The sequence below is a fragment of the Sprattus sprattus genome (genome assembly GCF_963457725.1).
Source record: "Sprattus sprattus genome assembly, chromosome: 9".
Taxonomy (NCBI): domain Eukaryota; kingdom Metazoa; phylum Chordata; class Actinopteri; order Clupeiformes; family Clupeidae; genus Sprattus; species Sprattus sprattus.
In genome coordinates, this window is record NC_137928.1 from 8,031,384 (window position 1) to 8,049,667 (window position 18,284).

The window sequence follows — 18,284 nt, forward strand, 5'->3', positions numbered from 1 at the left end:
CTAGCTGTAAAACAGTAGCTAGCTATCTTGATCTATCTAGCTGTAGCCTACTGGTGCTTTATACTTACAATAGAAATAGTGCTCAGTGATCAGAATAGTGAGGTGAAGATGAAAGATATGGATATTATATTGTCTATATCATTGCATCTAAATGTCTATATTTGAAATCCATTCCACAGTTTCTGTTTCAACAGACTTGATTCACGCCAAACAAATTTCATTACAACACAATCTTAAAGAGAACCACAAATTGACACAGGTATATATTTATATTCCTCTTTTATTTGATATATAGCTTTATTCTATAACTTTTTATTCCAATACAATCTTACGGACATCGACCAACAACAAGTGTCCAGAGGTACAAGAGAAGGATTGACTTTTACTGCAGTAACAGTCGTTCCCATTGGACGAGACAGGAGAGTGTCACAATGTCAAGGCACAGAAGAGAAGCACTGTATTACTACATCAGCGAGCATGCACACACTGACTAAACACACCGTGGCTCAGGAGTTCTCCGTACCTCCCCACGACACACACCAGAAACGTTAACAGTCTAAGGATTCTCATTCTCATCCGCGCTCCCACTCTCTCTCAAATACACACACAGATGAACACACACACACACACACACACACACAGTCACCCTGACGTCGACACTCACACACACTCACACTCACACTCACACTCACACTCACACTCTCACGCACACTCACGCACACTCACGCACACTCACTCACACTCACGCACACTCACGCACACTCACACTCACGCACACGCACACGCACACGCACACGCACACGCACACGCACACGCACACGCACACGCACACGCACAAGCACACACACACACACACACTCACACACTTAGAGAGAGACTAACACACCTTCGCCCTCTCTGTGAAATATCAGCACTCAGTGAAGAGTGGAAACGGCTTGACAGTTTTGATTACACACATTTCTGCAAACTACAATTGTACATTCCTTAACATACTACTTTCCAATCAAACACAAGACACACTTTTTTTTTTAAGGTGAAAAGTATTTAAAAAAAAAGGTAGTGATAAATCAAAAGCCACTGAGGCCTCCTTGTTGAAGTGTGAGACAGTTGTACTGATAGCATTTTCAGGGTCCACCAGATGTTAGGAATGAATGGATGGCAACCAAATGATGTTGAGATGAATGAAAGAGAGTCATAATTATCAGCATTACATGTAATATATCAACTATTTATGCAACTCAAAATATCAGCTCTTGAAATAAATACACACCTTCTATAGACACACTATACTGTAATGCTAGATGACCACCATGATCACCATTGGACTGCATTGGGTTGATTCAGCATATTGATGCTCTCGTAAAGTAGGTTTAATAATGATTCATGCCCGCATACACACACAATCACACCTACTCTTGCTCAGACTAAAACTCTTGCCTGAGAAGCTCTTTGACATCCTAGCCAGGAAAGAAGTGTCCCAAAACACAATCTTAAACCCTTACAGAACTAGCTCTATCCCATACGTCCCTCATCAACAGCAAACTCACCCTCATTGAAGTAACATTTGGATATACCTGTATTTATACCAACAAAATATCTTAATATTTGGCTTCATATAGAAAAGTAAAAGTTACCTGATTTTTTTTTCTTTGCGATTAGAATTCAAGACAATAAAGGCTGAATGACAAATGTGATGAACATGATACACTACTGGTGGAGCAACGAAAATCTCAACTTCACCCAAAGACAATTCACCTGAAACTGAGATGAGATCAGATAAGACGGAGTTTAGAAAATGTGCCACTCATATTAAGACTGGAGATGTGCAGATATGTAAATGTATTGTGCTACGTCAGTTGTCATATTTTCTCACATTACACGGCTATGAGGTGAAGAAAGTCACATGAGTCTATGCAACAGGGGTAGCAAATGGTAACAAGAAGAGGGTGCAATGGGTTGCTGCAGGGTATGGCCCCCCAAAAACCCCCAGGCCTCCCATGGTGGAGTGCAGAGAGGTCCTCCTTGCCCCAGCTGAGGTGAGTGGGGTCTGGTGACTAGGGATAGGGCAGAGGGCGCAGACAGGAAGGAACACCCCATTCCCCGCAGTTGTGCTACATGCCCAGCAGGGGGCAGTGTGTCCCAATTTACACAGCATTGGTGATGATGATGTCTCTGTGAGGGCCGCCGTCCCCTACTCTGACCTCCGGTGTGATGCTCTTCAGTAGCCTCTGATTGGGACAAAATGGAAACGAGAAAAAAAAAGTAATAGTTCAAGTTCAACAAGTTCAAGTTCAAAGTACTTTATTGTCATTTCCACAAAGACAATGAGACAGAAGGGGCAGCAACAGACTTCTTCCACAGCTAAATAATAATAAATAACAATTAATAAATAGATTAATAAATATCATAAATTAAAAAAGCAATATACTACATATTGAGGTGCATCAAGTGTTAGAGTTATAAGATGATATAATAATGATGTAAATGATTCTTTTCAATCAAAACAGTCATTATTTTAAGAGCAGAAGACAGTATCAACCGTGGACACGTTCTTCTTTTGTCATAATGATTGACTGACAGCTGAGCTTAGCAAGAGGGGCCACCGTGTTCCTGTGACCTCGCAGAGCACTGTCTATCTGCAGTCTCAGTGGCAGACTCAGCTCAGCACACCACACACACATACACACACACACACACACACAAACACACACACACGCACACACGCACACACACAAACACGCACACACGCACACACAAATACACACACGCACACACGCACACACACACACACACACAAATACACAAATGCAACACGCGCACACACACACACACATATACACACATACACACACGCAGGCACACGCTTGCACTGACAGGACCTCTCAGCATCCCTCGCATCATTAACACAGGAACAAAACCCCCATCAAAGCCTCTGTGAGGGCGCCCTCTGTTGAGTTGACACAGGAGACAATAGCCAAGTGTTGGCTGTAGGTGTCTGTCTACATTAATGTGAGAGCCAGCAGGCTTGTTGATCTTACATCAACACTACCATATCCTTTTACGTGAGGCAGGTACATGGTGTGCCCTCGTGACTGGTTAAAAGACTGGCTTGCGTGTGTGGATGGGTGAATGTGTGTCGGTGTGTGTGTGTGTGTGTGTGTGTGTGTGTGTGTGTGTGTGTGTGTGTGTGTGGTCTCACCTGCTTGAAGGTCCCTTTGGTGGTAAGCAGGAGGTAAACCATGTATGCGGGCACACATATGAATGAGGAGACGCCAATGCAGTAGCCAAGAACCGTGGTCCAGAAGGGGTAGTTATAGTGGAACAACTTCACGTCCGGAGGGAAGGCTAAAAAACTTCCGATGATGAACTACACCAAAGAGGGAGAAAAAAAAAACAGGACAGTTTGAGGTATGAAAAGAGGCGCTCAATAGAACACCTTATAACACTCAACCGAATATCCATTTCTTTAACACCTCCTTCTTCTCTCTCTCTCTCTCTCTGTATGTCCGTCTGTCTGTCTGTCTCTCTTGCACTTGTTCTGTCTGTCTGTCTGTCTGTCTGTCTGTCTGTCTGTCTGTCTCTCTTGCACTTGTTCTGTCTGTCTGTCTGTCTGTCTGTCTGTCTGTCTCTCTTGCACTTGTTCTGTCTGTCTGTCTGTCTGTCTGTCTGTCTGTCTCTCTTGCACTTGTTCTGTCTGTCTGTCTGTCTGTCTGTCTGTCTGTCTGTCTGTCTGTCTGTCTGTCTGTCTGTCTGTCTGTCTGTCTCTCTTGCACTTGTTCTGTCTGTCTGTCTGTCTGTCTGTCCGTCTGTCTGTCTCTCTTGCACTTGTTCTGTCTGTCTGTCTGTCTGTCTGTCCGTCTGTCTGTCTCTCTTGCACTTGTTCTGTCTGTCTGTCTGTCTGTCTGTCTGTCTGTCTGTCTGTCTGTCTGTCTGTCTGTCTGTCTGTCTGTCTGTCTGTCTGTCTGTCTGTCTGTCTGTCTGTCTGTCTGTCTGTCTGTCTGTCTGTCTGTCCGTCTGTCTCTCTCTCTTGCACTTGTTCTGTCTGTCTGTCTGTCTGTCTGTCTGTCTGTCTGTCTGTCTGTCTGTCTGTCTGTCTGTCTGTCTGTCTGTCTGTCTGTCTGTCTGTCTGTCTTGCACTTGCTCTGTCTGTCTGTCTGTCTGTCTGTCTGTCTGTCTGTCTGTCTGTCTGTCTGTCTGTCTCTCTTGCACTTGCTCTGTCTGTCTGTCTCACTTGCTCTTTCTGTCTGTCTGTCTGTCTGTCTGTCTCACTTGCTCTGTCTGTCTGTCTGTCTCACTTGCTCTGTCTGTCTGTCTGTCTGTCTGTCTGTCTGTCTGTCTGTCTGTCTGTCTGTCTGTCTGTCTGTCTGTCTGTCTGTCTGTCTGTCTGGCCCTCTCTCTTTCTCTCGAGCCTGGTGCTACTGTCGATAGGTTGGGTGAATGATCTTACTCACCAGCAAGAAGATGGGACAGATGACCGCCCAGCACACTCTCCAAAACCAGCCCGGGGCAAAGCCCAGCATCAGCTGCACGTCACTGCAAAAACGCGATGTCCCTGTACACACACACACAGACACACAGACACACACACACACACACACACACACACACACACACACACACACACACACACACACACACACACACACACACACACACACACACACACACACACACACACACACACACACACACACACACACACACACACACACACACACACACACACACACACACACACATACACATACACACATACCCATACCCATACACACCCACACAATACTGTTTCTCTTTCTGCCTGATGTGTGTCCTCAAACATGAAATCAATAACACTATTTAAAGAGTGGGTGTCTCCGTGTTTACCATAAAACCATGAAACAGCGATGACCTCCAGGAAGACCACAGTTATGACGGCAGGGCCAGTGGCATACTCCTCAAACAGCTTCACCACAAATGCCCCTCCCTGGAGGAAACAAGACAGACACACACACACACAACACAGTGTCACTTCCGCTGTAAATGCACTCCAGCAACACCTCACTGTGCACACACACAAACGCCCATTAGTCATCTATACTACATTCCTAGTTCCTTATGAAGGAAGTCTATTGTTCTGTGGAATCACTCACATAGGTTAGCGTGGAGATTGCTCCCAGGTAGCAAACACACACCAGGCCCAGAACAAACCACTCTCTCCTCTTGACCAGGAGGTGAGGGAACTCATCCAGCATGGCAGTAATCACCCCTTCCAGGCCAGCAAACTATAAAAACAAAAACGCAAGCAAGCGTCAGGTGAGATCAGCGATGGCGTGGAACATAGGCAACAGGACCAATAAAAGAGCAGTGGGGAGGGAGGAGGTGGGGAGACAGTATAAATGACCAGGCACTCGCACCCCTGGAGGGCCAAAACAAAACCAGCAAGATGCGTGTGTGTGTGTGTGTGTGTGTGTGTGTGTGTGTTGTCAGTGCATTCAGATAAGAGCGCTGTCGTTCCTGGTGGAAACCATGGAAACACCACAAGGAGTGATTTAGAATTTTTTAAATGAAGGCCCCTCAGTGATAGCGCTAATGGCTAATGATAATGAACCAGGAGTGTCTCATATAATAGGTCCTTTTGACCACCACACACAGAGCTGACAGGCTGAACACACACATCACATGGTGGCACAGTCAACAGCACTGCCTCTGTGAAGGTTATTAGGACGTGTGTGTTCATTAAGGCATGTGTTCAGAGGCAGGAAAAGAAAGACTGAGAGAGTGTGAGAGGCAGAGGGAGAGAGAGAGAGAGAAATAGAGAGAAAAAAAGAGAGAGAGAAAGGGAGATGAAGACTGAGAGTGTGAGAGGCAGAGGGAGAGAGAGAGAGAGAGAGAGAGAGAGATAAAGACAGAGAGCGAGAGGGAGATGAAGACTGAGAGTGTGAGAGGCAGAGGGAGAGAGAGAGAGAGATAAAGACAGAGAGAGAGGGAGATGAAGACTGAGAGTGAGAGGCAGAGGGAGAGAGAGAGAGAAAGACAGAGAGAGAGAGAGGGAGATGAAGACTGAGAGTGTGAGAGGCAGAGGGAGAGAGAGAAAGACAGAGAGAGCGGGAGATGAAGACTGACCGTGCTGTCCAAGCCTAGCATGATGATCATGAGGAAGAAGATAATTGCGAAGAAAGTGGCAGCCGGCATATTGGCAATGGCCTCGGCATATATGATGAACAAAAGACTCGGGCCTGCAAACAGAATCAGACTTCTTTAAGTACAGGTAAAGACTTCACAAACAGACAGGGCAACAGAGGGATCCTGTCAAGGATTGTCACAATCAGTCACAAGCAGATAAATAGCACTCAAGTTAAAAGCTCAACTTGAAGACCAAAATGACCTTTTTAAACTTTACGAGTAGCGCCAACTGGAACAAACATGCTGTTTCCACACCTGCGTCCTTAGCAACAGTTTCCACGCCCTGTTTGCGCATCTCAGCCATGTAGCCGAGAACGGTGAAGATCACAAAGCCTGAGAGGAAGCTCGTCAGACAGTTCACAGAGCTCGTCACCAGAGCATCTCTGCGAGAAACAGTGTGAGATAAAGAACAAATCTAAAAGTTCAGAACATCCGTTTCATCGCTGTAGATATTAGTTAATTACTGTTTCATTGATAAAGTGAAATCGAAACATTGATAAGTTGTAACTACAACTCGCCATCTAAAAACATGAAGCATTTACAAACATTGACGTACATACATTGCTTTTGCTCAAGGCAAATGATGGCAAAACATTTCACCCTAAAAGGTTCCTCACTAGGGGGGGGGGGGGGGGCACTGTGGTGCAAGCAGTAGCCCCGACCATATACAGGCTTAAACGCCCACCGGGACACGGGTTTGAATCCGACCTGCTGCCATTTCTCGACCCCACTCCCACCTCTTCTCTCCATCTCATTTCCTGTCCAAACCTTCACTGTCCTATCAATTAAAGGCAAAAAGCCCAAAAACAAATCTTTAAAAAATAAATTAAAAAAAGGTTCCTCACTTGTAACAGTTGTTGTGAAATGGGTTGTAGCTGGCAAAGGCCAAAAGCACACCAAACCCTGGGCCCAAAGAGAAAAAGATCTGCGCAGCTGCGTCTATCCATACCTACCAGGCACAGAAAGACAACTCAGTAAGACAACTAAGAAATTAAAGATGGTAAATTGATGTGCAGTGTAACTGTTGGAGGACAACACTGGGTTTCACCCCGGTGGTGAGAAGCTTCTCCCAGTTAGGCTTCAGGTAGAAGACGACACCCCTCCACGCACCAGGCAGAGTGGCTCCTCTAACCAGCAGGATGAGAAGAACCAGGTATGGGAAGGTCGCCGTCACCCACACAACCTAAGACAAAACGTGGAAAACATCAGTGAGCACGTGCTCCAGGCTAGAGCTAAACTCACGTGTGATTCTGCAGTGGAGTGTTTTTGGAGGGAGAAACAATCATTTGTTATGGGCCGAAACTCAATTCTCCCCAAAGAACCTGATATTAAAAAAAAATTGAAAAGAAGAAGAAGAACCCCAGATTCTATATTCTAGTTCTAGATTGCAACATCACTCATTGTGAGTGAAAACCCCTTTCCAGCTTTACAATGACATTAATACAGCAGAATCATTTCTTTGACCTTTTCATAGCTGCACACCTTGCCTGAGGTCTTGACGCCCTTCCAGATGCTGAAGTAGACGATGGTGAAGATGAAGAGCAGGCAGAGGGCCAGCTGCCAACTCACCGAGCCCAGATCATGCAGACCCGGAGAGCGGTGCACCTGCAGAACATGCCTCCTGTGAGAGGGAGAGAAAGAGAGATGGAGGGAGAGAAAGAGAGAAATGGAGGGATGAAGGGATACAGAAAGAAAAACAAAACACCGTAATAAATCGTGAGATAGCAGAAAGAAAAAAAGCAACACAAAGACGTATTTGGTTAGGGGGTGCGTTAAGGGGTATTTACGCGGACAGGCATTTAGAAACAGACAGTAAAATTAGAAAAACAAGACTTCATGTGGAAAACAGGAAATTGGGATGGCAGACAGACAAAGACGAGCTGTTCGGTTAACCCCGGGTCTTACATGTGGGATAAACTTGAGCAAAGCCCCCCAAATCCCCTCCAAAGTCACTGATAGAAAATAGACAAGGGAAGCGGTCAAAACAGGATAAGAGTGCTCAGACTCACTTTTACAGTTCAGTCTCTGTCCCTGACACAGGGAGGAACCAGTAAAGGCAGCAAAGCTCCTCACCTTCACTCATCTCTCCTCCTCTCTACCAAAACATCTCCTCTTCCTCTAGACACTGGAGCCACTGTTCCCATAGATACACACAGGTGGTGGACCCTGGACATTTTTCTAGAACTCTCTCGGGTCTGTAACCTGACTTGGACTAATAACTCACTTACGTGCACTTACGTATAGAACTCCTCGGCGGGAGAGATGGAGGCGTTGGTCCAGGACACGTTCATGTCGGTGGACAGGTACCGGGTGCAGTTGACGGTGTTCCAGCTGTTGGTGCAGGAGGTCCAGGGCAGGGTGGAGCGGAAGGAGGAGAGGAGGTAGTACAGCGCCCAGGCCATGATGGTGTTGTAGTAGAAGGCAATGTACAAGGCAATGATGCAGATGGCATAGCCTATGCCTGAGAGAGAGAGAGAGAGAGAGAGAGAGAGAGAGAGAGAGAGAGAGAGAGAGAGAGAGAGAGATATATATATATATATATAGAGAGAGAGAGAGAGAGAGATATAGAGAGAGAGAGAGAGACAGAGAGAGAGATACAGAGAGAGAGAGAGAGAGAGATATATATATATATATATATATATATAGAGAGAGAGAGAGAGAGAGAGAGAGAGAGAGAGAGAGAGAGAGAGAGGGATTGAGGTAGAAAGAGAGGGACGGAGACAGGGAGAGACAGAGAATTAGAGTGACAGAAAATGGGAAAGTGGCACCAAGGCTTCACTCAAGGCCTTATTCTGTTTCAAGCTCATTCAAGTTGAAAAGTGTACGGATGACATTTAAAAACTCGGATTTCTTCACATGAAAAAAACAAGTTTATGAGAGGCTGGCATTTTAATGTCAAATGTGACGATTTCCATAACAGAGAGATGCCCCCACATTTTGCCTATCAGCAAAGAGCCTGGAATTGCCATTCGAGAGGGCACACTGAAGGGTCAGTCTGTGTCCCTTTAACTCAACTCCTTGGAAAAGCCCTCCGTTTGTCCCAGGCATGCCATTCACATTAGTCCGTCAATCAGTCAGAAGCTGGAGATGTCTGTCTGTCCGTCTGTCCGTCTGTCTGTCCGTCTGTCTGTCCGTCTTGCAGTGTGTGGCAGTGTGTGTGTGTGTGTGTGTGTGTGTCAGTGTGTGTGTCAGTGTGTGTGTCAGAGTGTGTGTGTCAGTGTGTGTGTGTCAGTGTGTGTGTGTCAGTGTGTGTGTGTCAGTGTGTGTGTCAGTGTGTGTGTCAGTGTGTGGCAGTGTGTGTGTGTGTGTGTGTGTGTGTGTGTCAGTGTGTCAGTGTGTGTGTCAGTGTGTGTGTCAGTGTGTGTGTCAGTGTGTGTGTGTGTGCCAGTGTGTGTGTCAGTGTGTGTCAGTGTGCCAGTGTGTGTGTCAGTGTGCCAGTGTGTGGCAGTGTGTGTGGCAGTGTGTGTGTCAGTGTGTGTGTCAGTGTGTGTGTCAGTGTGTGTGTCAGTGTGTGTCAGTGTGGCAGTGTGTGTGTCAGTGTGTCAGTGTGTGTGTCAGTGTGCCAGTGTGTGGCAGTGTGTGTGTCAGTGTGTGTCAGTGTGGCAGTGTGTGTGTCATTGTGTGTCAGTGTGCCAGTGTGTGTGTCATTGTGCCAGTGTGTGTGTCAGTGTGCCAGTGTGTGGCAGTGTGTGTGTGTGTGTGTGTGTGTGTGTGTGTGGTAGCGTGTGTGTGTGTGTGTGTGTGTGTGTGTGTGTGTCTTACCCTTGAAGATGGGGCACACGTGCCTCCAGATGGAGATGCAGCCGCTGCGGTGGAACTGTCCCAGCGCCAGCTCCATGTAGAAGAGCGGCACGCCCCCGAACAGCGCCATCAGCAGGTAGGGAAGGAGGAACGCACCTGGAGAGGAGGAGAAGGACGCAGTGGGAGAATGTGAACAGGCGAACCAACCTTTCAGATGCATTGGAACTCTGTTCTTCAAAACCTTTTAAAATATTCCAATTAGGGCAATGAATGAGTATCCACAGTGTTGTGTATACTTTTTTTCAATTCAACGTATTCCGATCCGATGATAATATGTTTTCATGCTACACATGCATGCTTTAAAATAAAATATAAACTAGCATGGAAAAAGCAACTTTCCACCAGACAACACTGTATTTAAATGTGAATTTACTTTTGCACTTTTGACATAGTGGTTGATTGAGCACCCATGAGACAGGTTATTAAAGCCTAGGAATCAGATTGAAGTCACACTCATGAAAACCACAATTAATAATCCTGGTTGTATCAACTTTGTGTACGTGTGTGTGTGTGTGTGTGTGTGTTTCGCCTTTCATCCCTCTCTGTTCGTGGAGTGAGACAGGAAATTGAAAAGGTTTTATTATTGCAAATTCAATAAAAAGGAATCCATACCGCTGCTGGTATCAGTCCCAGAGATTGTGCGCTAACGAGAGGGAGAACGCAGCGACACCCCTCAGTAAACACTGTTCGTTTGCTCTGTGCCTTTGCAACATGTTTACCTTCCATTAAAAATAGTCACAAACTCAGTGCCTATCTAGGCGCATGGTGATGGTGTTAGCATTCGGTAAATATGAACTGCCATCTTATCTGTGCTTTTTAAACTTTTGTGTTTACAGAAAATAGTGAGAGCAAAAGTGAAATTGTTGACATAATGTGAAATATGTATGTATGAAATGTTTGATATGAAATGTAAATCTATGATATAGGTTAGTTAAGTGTGTGATCTATTCAATCTAGTCATGCAATCTATACTTCCTCTCACACATTGGGAAAAAAATGGTGTGAAACCCGGAATGCCGGTCCTGATAGAGCTGCGGCCTCACCTCCTCCATTCTGGTAACAGATGTATGGAAACCGCCAGACGTTGCCCAGGTCCACGGCGTATCCAATCACGGACAGCAGAAAATCCATCTTCTTGTTCCACGTCTCGCGGGGCGGGTCCAGGCTGGTCTGCTGGACCACCAGGGTTCTGAGAGGCCCGGGGCCGCCTCCCCAGCTCCCCTCGCCCGTGACGCCCTCCCTGGGGCTCTGAGGTGAGGTGCTCGGGTACCCGTTGGAGCCTTGCCCGGGACCGGAGTTGACCTTCTGACCTTTCTCCGCGGCATTGTCTCCCATAAGTAGTCCGTTCTCCCGCGATCCCTCAGGTTTGTCCTTTTCTCCCTCGTTTTCCGTGCTCATCATCGACTGTTTCATCTCCATGGCGACGGTTGCCTGTTAGGGTGTCGGTGTCGGCAGCACTGGGGGACCTCTGGAACTCTGGGATGTGGCGCCCATCAGGGGACGAGGGGTATGGGGAGGAAAACTTGGTGCGAATGGAGCAAGACTGCGCTGGGTTTTATTGATAGAAGCACTGGAGGACCTGGCTCCGATTCCCAAGTTAACAAGCTCAGGTGGAAAAACAGCTTGTGCTTGGCTGCAGAACAAGGATAAAAAGTCCTGAGGTCACCCTCAAATTCATTTAATTGTATTTGCAAGTTTTATCCAACCCATAGAAATGATAACCGTTGTTAGAATTCACAATTGTTCTTTTCTGAGATGTGCAGGATTATGGTGCATATAGAATACTGGGTGAGTTATTTTAGTATGATACAAACACTATATGATTTACCAGATATATTTCCCTGTAAAGGGTTAACATAATAAAACTGAAAGTGAAATATATACAGGCCCCAGCAAAATTACACCTGGGGGAAATGCCAGAAAGCATTTATTTAATTTATTTTGCCCAACAATGTAGCTGTTTGCTGAGACTGTAATATAAGACATTAAAAAAGCACCTAAACAAATACATCAGAGACGACCTACCCTTGGCCCAAAAATCAAGTCCTAACAAGGTCTGAGAGAAAAGCGTGAAGGGGTTTCATTAATAAACGGCTTTCTTACCTCAACAATGTAGGCAATAACTTAGTATAGGCTACAGAATATATTTATTCTTTAAGTTTATAAAAGTTCATAAAAAGTAGATTGACTAAAAGGTAACTTATACACTTTTTGACACTTAATAAAAAATATAACGGAATACATTCCTTTGTAAAAAATTATTTTCAGATGCCATGACTTGAATTACAGAAAATGATTATCTGAATTATTAACATTATTGGCGTAGTCTACGATAGGGTATATGTTCCGACATGGCTCCAAGAGGACATTTTTTTAATAGAGAGTATAGTTGAGTTTCCATCTGATCATTCTCACAAAGCACCTTACTCATTCTGCTGGGCTGTTGTTAATTATGTGCTGGAAAAAAGGCAAATGGCGCTCATAAAAATGTAAATTTACTGAGGAGTGCGCACCAATTCTTGAATTTTTCATAGATTAGGTTACCTCTCCAAATAGGCAAGCATGACGGGCGAGTGAGTGCAGGTATGCCAAATTATTTGTGCCGACATATTTATCAAATTTTAGCTTGGATGGCTGCCTGCTTTTAACTTGCTTCAATGGGGAACACCTAATTAAATCACACAACTAATCCACAGTGATGTTGCATTAGCGTCACTGCGCGCATTTTGCACGTCTCTCAAAAGTATGCCACCTGGTAAAGGATGATAAAACAACAATAAAAGAGTTGTCTGACCTTTTACTTTGTAGGATTTTTTTATCACACTCTTTTGTGTACATATTGCCCTCAAAATTATATTTAAATTATTCAAAATGAAAATAGAAAAAAATCCCCGATAGTGGGGCGACTTTCGAGAGGAAAAGCATGCCCTAGCCATTAATTATGTTTTACAGTGACTAATTAACACGGAAACGGCTGTAGATATGCGAGGAATGTAATTATCCCTATTGAGAAGCCTAATTATTAATAATTGCCTTTCAGTTCACAGAGGAATTCCAACCGAACCGCATGTTCTACAGAATGGTTCGCCTTTAATAACATGATTCTCGGGAGCAAAGTCACAGCACCTTCTGCACTGTCAAAAAACGGCTGGACCCTTTCATAATATCCATGAAAGAGGGCGCACGGTGTCAAGTACCAGAGCTGAGGCAACACACTTGCAGTCAAGATGGTAATTAGCGTTAAAAAGTCGATAGGTAGTAGCCCTTTCTCTTCCTGTAACTACGACATGATTACAACACCTTGTTCAAAGCGTAACAGGTGGCTAACTTACAACGTCCTGCAAACATCAGAGCATCAGATAAAAAGCTTGTAGCCCAACTTGCTGTTGAATAAAAGGCGTGTTGCCTGCGTGGATCAGCCTGGCAAAAGGAGTCAGTTTTTACTGCTTTCTTGAGAGCCAAACCTATTTCTTAAACCAGTAACTGCTCAGCAAAAGAGCAGAGAAGTGTTTTGGACAAGCAAACCCACTTCTCCTGAGGAAGCCATAACGTCTGAACTTCAGGGTACATTTTACACTATTCTTTAACATAAGTGGGCATGTGCACAATGAATGCATGGACTCTAAAAATGTGATCAAATTATAAAGGTCATCCTCAAACTTCTTGTCTTTTTCTTAAGTACAATTTGAAAGTATTGAGTAAAAACACAATGCAAGATTATCATTGTACATTAGGACGGGGAAAAAAAAGAGAGAACTATCACCCACACATGCATGCACAGACTTGCTGATTTTGGAAAAAAAAGAGACTTGCACTCACCATCCCCTGTGCAACCCTACTACCATGCAGGCGATCAGAAGCGGTGTGGGGTCTGTGACAAGGTGGTACCACTGTCCCTCACAGCCTACACAGCAGACACTCCCCCTACAACCAAGCAGGAGTTTCAGTCCCCCCCCCCTCTCTCTCTTCATAATTACATAATAGCCCCTATACATTGTTTTGTGCTTTCCAATATTGTTAGATTCTATTTTTGATTCTGGGTATGGAGCTCCAGACAGACTGTTTTCTGCAGTTTTCATAACAATGAGAACCTCTGGGTATGTAGTGCACGTGAATAAACAACAGTTTTTTACTGATCAAATAAAACAGATAATAATAAAGACAGACTAGAAAAAAACTGTGATAAATCGTTTATGAAACTAACGTCTTTATGAAACTAATTAAGATTACCTGAATTTAACTTTTCGTCACCTTTAATATACTTTTTTTTTTTTTTTACTAAAGACTCACTACTTGCCTCTTTAACTGTCTGTCTATGTATATCTGTCTTGCATGGAATAAACCCTGATTGCTTACGTGTCCTACAATTTTTTTAAAGCTCTTAAAAGGTCAACACAGAATATTTGTGCATAAAGACAGACAGAGCAAGAAAAGACACTGAGATAATAATTTTAACATTAGAAGACTATTTTTGGTGAATTCTAAGAGTCAACTAGGAACTCTAAGTAGTCTTACCTCTAATTAAAACAGTACAATTTGAACCTACTTACAAACTGTCACCATTCTATAGGGACCATCTGCAATAAAGACATTATAGATGGCAATTTTGATTATAGCAAAACTGATATTTACATCTTAAGTAGTGAAGTGAATCTGAAGACCAGGACAGGAATGCAGTTCATAGCACACGGCTTCCCCATAATACACTTCTATTCAGGAAATAATCAATTTGAATGTCGCGGGGGTGTAGGGGAAGTAAAACGCTTTCCAATCTCATGATGGCCATGGCACGTTCGTGGTGGCTTTTATGACAGACTGCGACAAGGAAAGACCTTATCCCAAGGGAAGTTGACACCCTTTTCGCGCACAAAACAAGAAACAAAACAACACAAGAGCCAAAGTTTTAATGACGTGTTTTAAGCTATTCATAATCACTACCAGCTTTGTCTGTTTCCCCCTGGGTCCAAATTGATATATAGACTAAGCTACATGTAGGCTGGCTCTAAAAGGCTGATCTTTCAGGCCTCGACTGAACACTTGTCAATTTAGAGAATATTTGAACATGAAATAACACCTGGAGAATAAATCTAGGTATCGTATGTCAATTTATACCACAAACTGGCAGTTTTCTGGAGAGGTAGCACAGGCTGTTTAGATACAAAGAGAAACTATCACCTGTCAATCCAAATGGGCCAGTCCTGAAATTTTAGAAGACTTCCACATGTAGCCTGAAAAGTGCGTAGTGTGAGAGGCACGGCATATTGATGGTTGACAGAGATCCTGTTTTCTTTAGTAGGGAGGACATACAGTAGGAATCAGTGGTGACCAATATTGAGGGTTGTCAAGTAAACATAAAGAGCAGGTTTTGAGACCAAAAAATGGGTATTAAAGATGTCCTGACCATGGACGTTACTCCTTTTGCCCATGGCCTTTAACTGTCATCCAACTTACAGATATTCCAACGGTCAGTCATTCCTACAATACACTCTGTTTCATGGACATAGACGGTCAGTCAGCACAACAGATAGGGATAGCGCCCTCTGGTAGTCTAGAGGTGAACTGCAGTTGTTTGGTCATCCAGCACATAACAAGGGCTCTGCTGAGATTAAATGAGTGACCCAAAAACAAAACAAATCGTTATAACAACAGAGGAGGAACAGAAAAGTTCTGGACGGAATGTTCAGCAGGACATAAACGGCCCCCTGACACTGTATCTAATGTTCCCTGTTTGTATCGAAGAACGTGGTTTATTTATTTAGCTTATCTCACATCCCTGTTTTCCTGCCTCAACTACTGGTCAGTTCTGTGTTAAAAAAAAGCTAAATTCTGCCAACATTAAGTTAGAGATTAAGGTAAAAGAACATTAAGTTAGAGATACTGTAACTAGTGGGGTATATCAGAATAGAAATGGATGTCTTACCTTGGAGGTGCACAGACCCACTCCACGGCCACACAGGTCATTCAAGCAATACAAAATCCAAGTTAGGAAGCAGGGCCCTGAGTAGACAGGCACCCCCAACTGGGACAAGCGCATTCTGAGCCTTCCTCAGCCTCTCTAGCCCTATATCCAAGCACACACACACACACACACACGCACACACACAAACTTCCAGGGCATTTGCAGAGGCCAAGTTCCATTGCTTCTTATTCCAAACTCTTATTTTCAGCAAGTCTGATTACCAGAACTATTTTCCAAGTCCCTTGCGACTAGCCACGTGTATTGTTAACAACCAACCTCAGTTGTTTTGAAGGCCGTGCGTGCGTCTCTCCTCTGGATGATGACGAATTGAGTCTTTTTGAATGCCCTCACATACAGACAAGGCCCTTGGCCAACAGACAAAATAGCTCTCATTGTCTTCCGGCCTTTGGTCGCCCACTTGCAATCAAACACCCTTAAACACGCTTTCAGATACTCACAATAGCCCTTTTTTTTCTTGCACAAACAGTACAGCAGCCTCTCATACTTACATCAGAGAGCCAGCCTCTGTCTCATGCGAATCTGTGTCAGCTAGACTGGCTAATCCCCAGCCAGCACTGAGGTGAGCTGAAAGAAAGGGAGGAGAGAGAAGCAAGTCCGAAAGAGAAAAGACCACTCAATCAATCTGGAAAAAAAAAGAGGGCAGACTAAGGAAAAGGGAACCGAAGGAGGTTAAACAATCTATAAACAAAACAAAATAAAAGTCTATCATGGTCGCTTTTTTCTTACTCAAAAGGCTCGAGGTTGAGTTCAGAAAAGAGGGAGGGCAACCAACTGTGGAATTACAGAATTCTTCTGGGGGTGCTTAGTTTGAGTGGTCTGGGTGCCACCTCCGACTACAGCTGGAGAACACGCTGAAGAGGTGTTTTAGCCATCCTCTGAGACTTTCCACTTCCTGTTTCTCAGGACTGCTTCCAAAAGGGGTCCAGGATCCCTAAGCCCCCATGACACATTGGGATCCTGGGGCTTTAAACCCCGTCCCCAATCTCTAACCCTAGATGAGAGAGCTACAGCACAACCCGGTCACACTTCATTATCCACTACAGCAGTTGAAAACCTACCAGCAGATTAGTTGGAGCCATAGATATATGATCCTATCCTATGGTGACTCAATTTCCAATTTTCTTTTCATTTATGTTGATCATACAAGACTATTAGTTCCTCTGGCTCCATGCATAGGTGGAGACAGTGGGAACCTCATCATCTGACTTCTCAAGAAACCCACAGACAAATCATTCAGAGAATAAGTGAACTAGGAGGGCCTCCTTCTCTGGAGACAGTGGGGGGTGTATTAGTAATGCACTCGTATGTAGGGACTGTCTCATCTACACGTGCTGGAGAGGCTCCAGACACACAAATCAAATTACCAAGATCAACACGCGCACGACTTTCACTGGGAGGACAAATGGGCAAGGCTCCAACACGGGTCTCTGTTCTGTCCGTCTTCCATCAGCAAAGGTTTGGATTACTCTAAGCTGGAGGTGGAGGGTGTGAAATGAAAATAGCAGATGAAACAACTCACAGCGGACCACCACCTGAGAGGTAAGGAAGAGGAGTGAGATCCCCCCTCTTTCTCTTGCTTCATCTTACACATTTCTGACTGACATTTCTTACCTCTGACGCCATTAACCTGCCACACCCCCCCGCCCCCCCTAAAACAAGGTCGCTAGAGAGCTTCAGTTGCAGCCCCTTTCTTGGAAAGAGAAAGCAATGGCTGTTTTGTGAGTTGCGTGAACTCTGGGAATTGTAAAGATTTAAAGGAGAGGGGCTGAGGCGGAGAAGGCTCCCCACTGCCTCTCTCTCCCTTTGGACACAGCTTCCCCATTCTGCCTGTCTGGATTCATCAGGAGAGGAAATAAGAGGTAGTAGAAGAGAAAGAGAGAGAGAGAACAAAAAGACTGACAAAAAAGTAGGGGGAAGAGAATGAGTGGGAGCAAGACTGGGACATTAAATCATTAAAAGAAGTTTTCCATATGCACTCCTGCCCCTACTAATTCTCCTTCTCCTCCTCCTCCTCTCCAACAGCACATGCTATCGCATGTCCGTCCTGTTTCTCACTCAGGGCTAAAGGCAGCCGTAAACTCGGAGTGAACTCAACACAAACGCGACCGCAGGCCCTCTCCTGGATGCTGAATGAGCACTTCCCCACCCCTCAGGAGGGCCTCTGTCGGAGCGCCATAACTCTCTACTCAGTCCGAGGGGGTCATCAGGCCGGGAGTGGGGTGACGCTCCCTGGACTACTCCGACACATTTCTCCCTGCCTCCCCCGTGTTGATCCAGGGAAACCGGTCAGGGGCAGATATGCCATGATTTGCGTGGATAAACTACGGTTAAACAGTGAGCT

General features: G+C 44.8%; 1 protein-coding gene across 2 annotated transcripts; it reads right to left on the minus strand.

Annotated features, from left to right (window-relative positions):
• Window positions 1-284: 284 nt before the first annotated feature.
• Window positions 285-18,284, minus strand: slc6a4a (solute carrier family 6 member 4a). Of its 2 annotated transcripts, XM_080844703.1 has the most exons (14): window positions 16,432-18,284; window positions 11,007-11,596; window positions 9,925-10,059; window positions 8,401-8,623; window positions 7,645-7,783; window positions 7,211-7,345; window positions 7,008-7,111; window positions 6,418-6,545; window positions 6,103-6,215; window positions 5,130-5,261; window positions 4,864-4,963; window positions 4,452-4,552; window positions 3,200-3,367; window positions 285-2,228 (listed from the first exon to the last, which is right to left on the minus strand). In XM_080844703.1, the coding sequence occupies exons 2-14, from the start codon at window positions 11,380-11,382 to the stop codon at window positions 2,145-2,147; spliced, it is 1,938 nt and encodes a 645-aa protein (XP_080700829.1). In that variant the 5' UTR covers window positions 11,383-11,596; window positions 16,432-18,284; the 3' UTR covers window positions 285-2,144. The 2 variants fall into 2 exon arrangements, with proteins under 2 accessions (XP_080700829.1, XP_080700830.1); XM_080844704.1 differs by lacking the exon at window positions 16,432-18,284 and having other exon boundaries at window positions 11,007-13,824.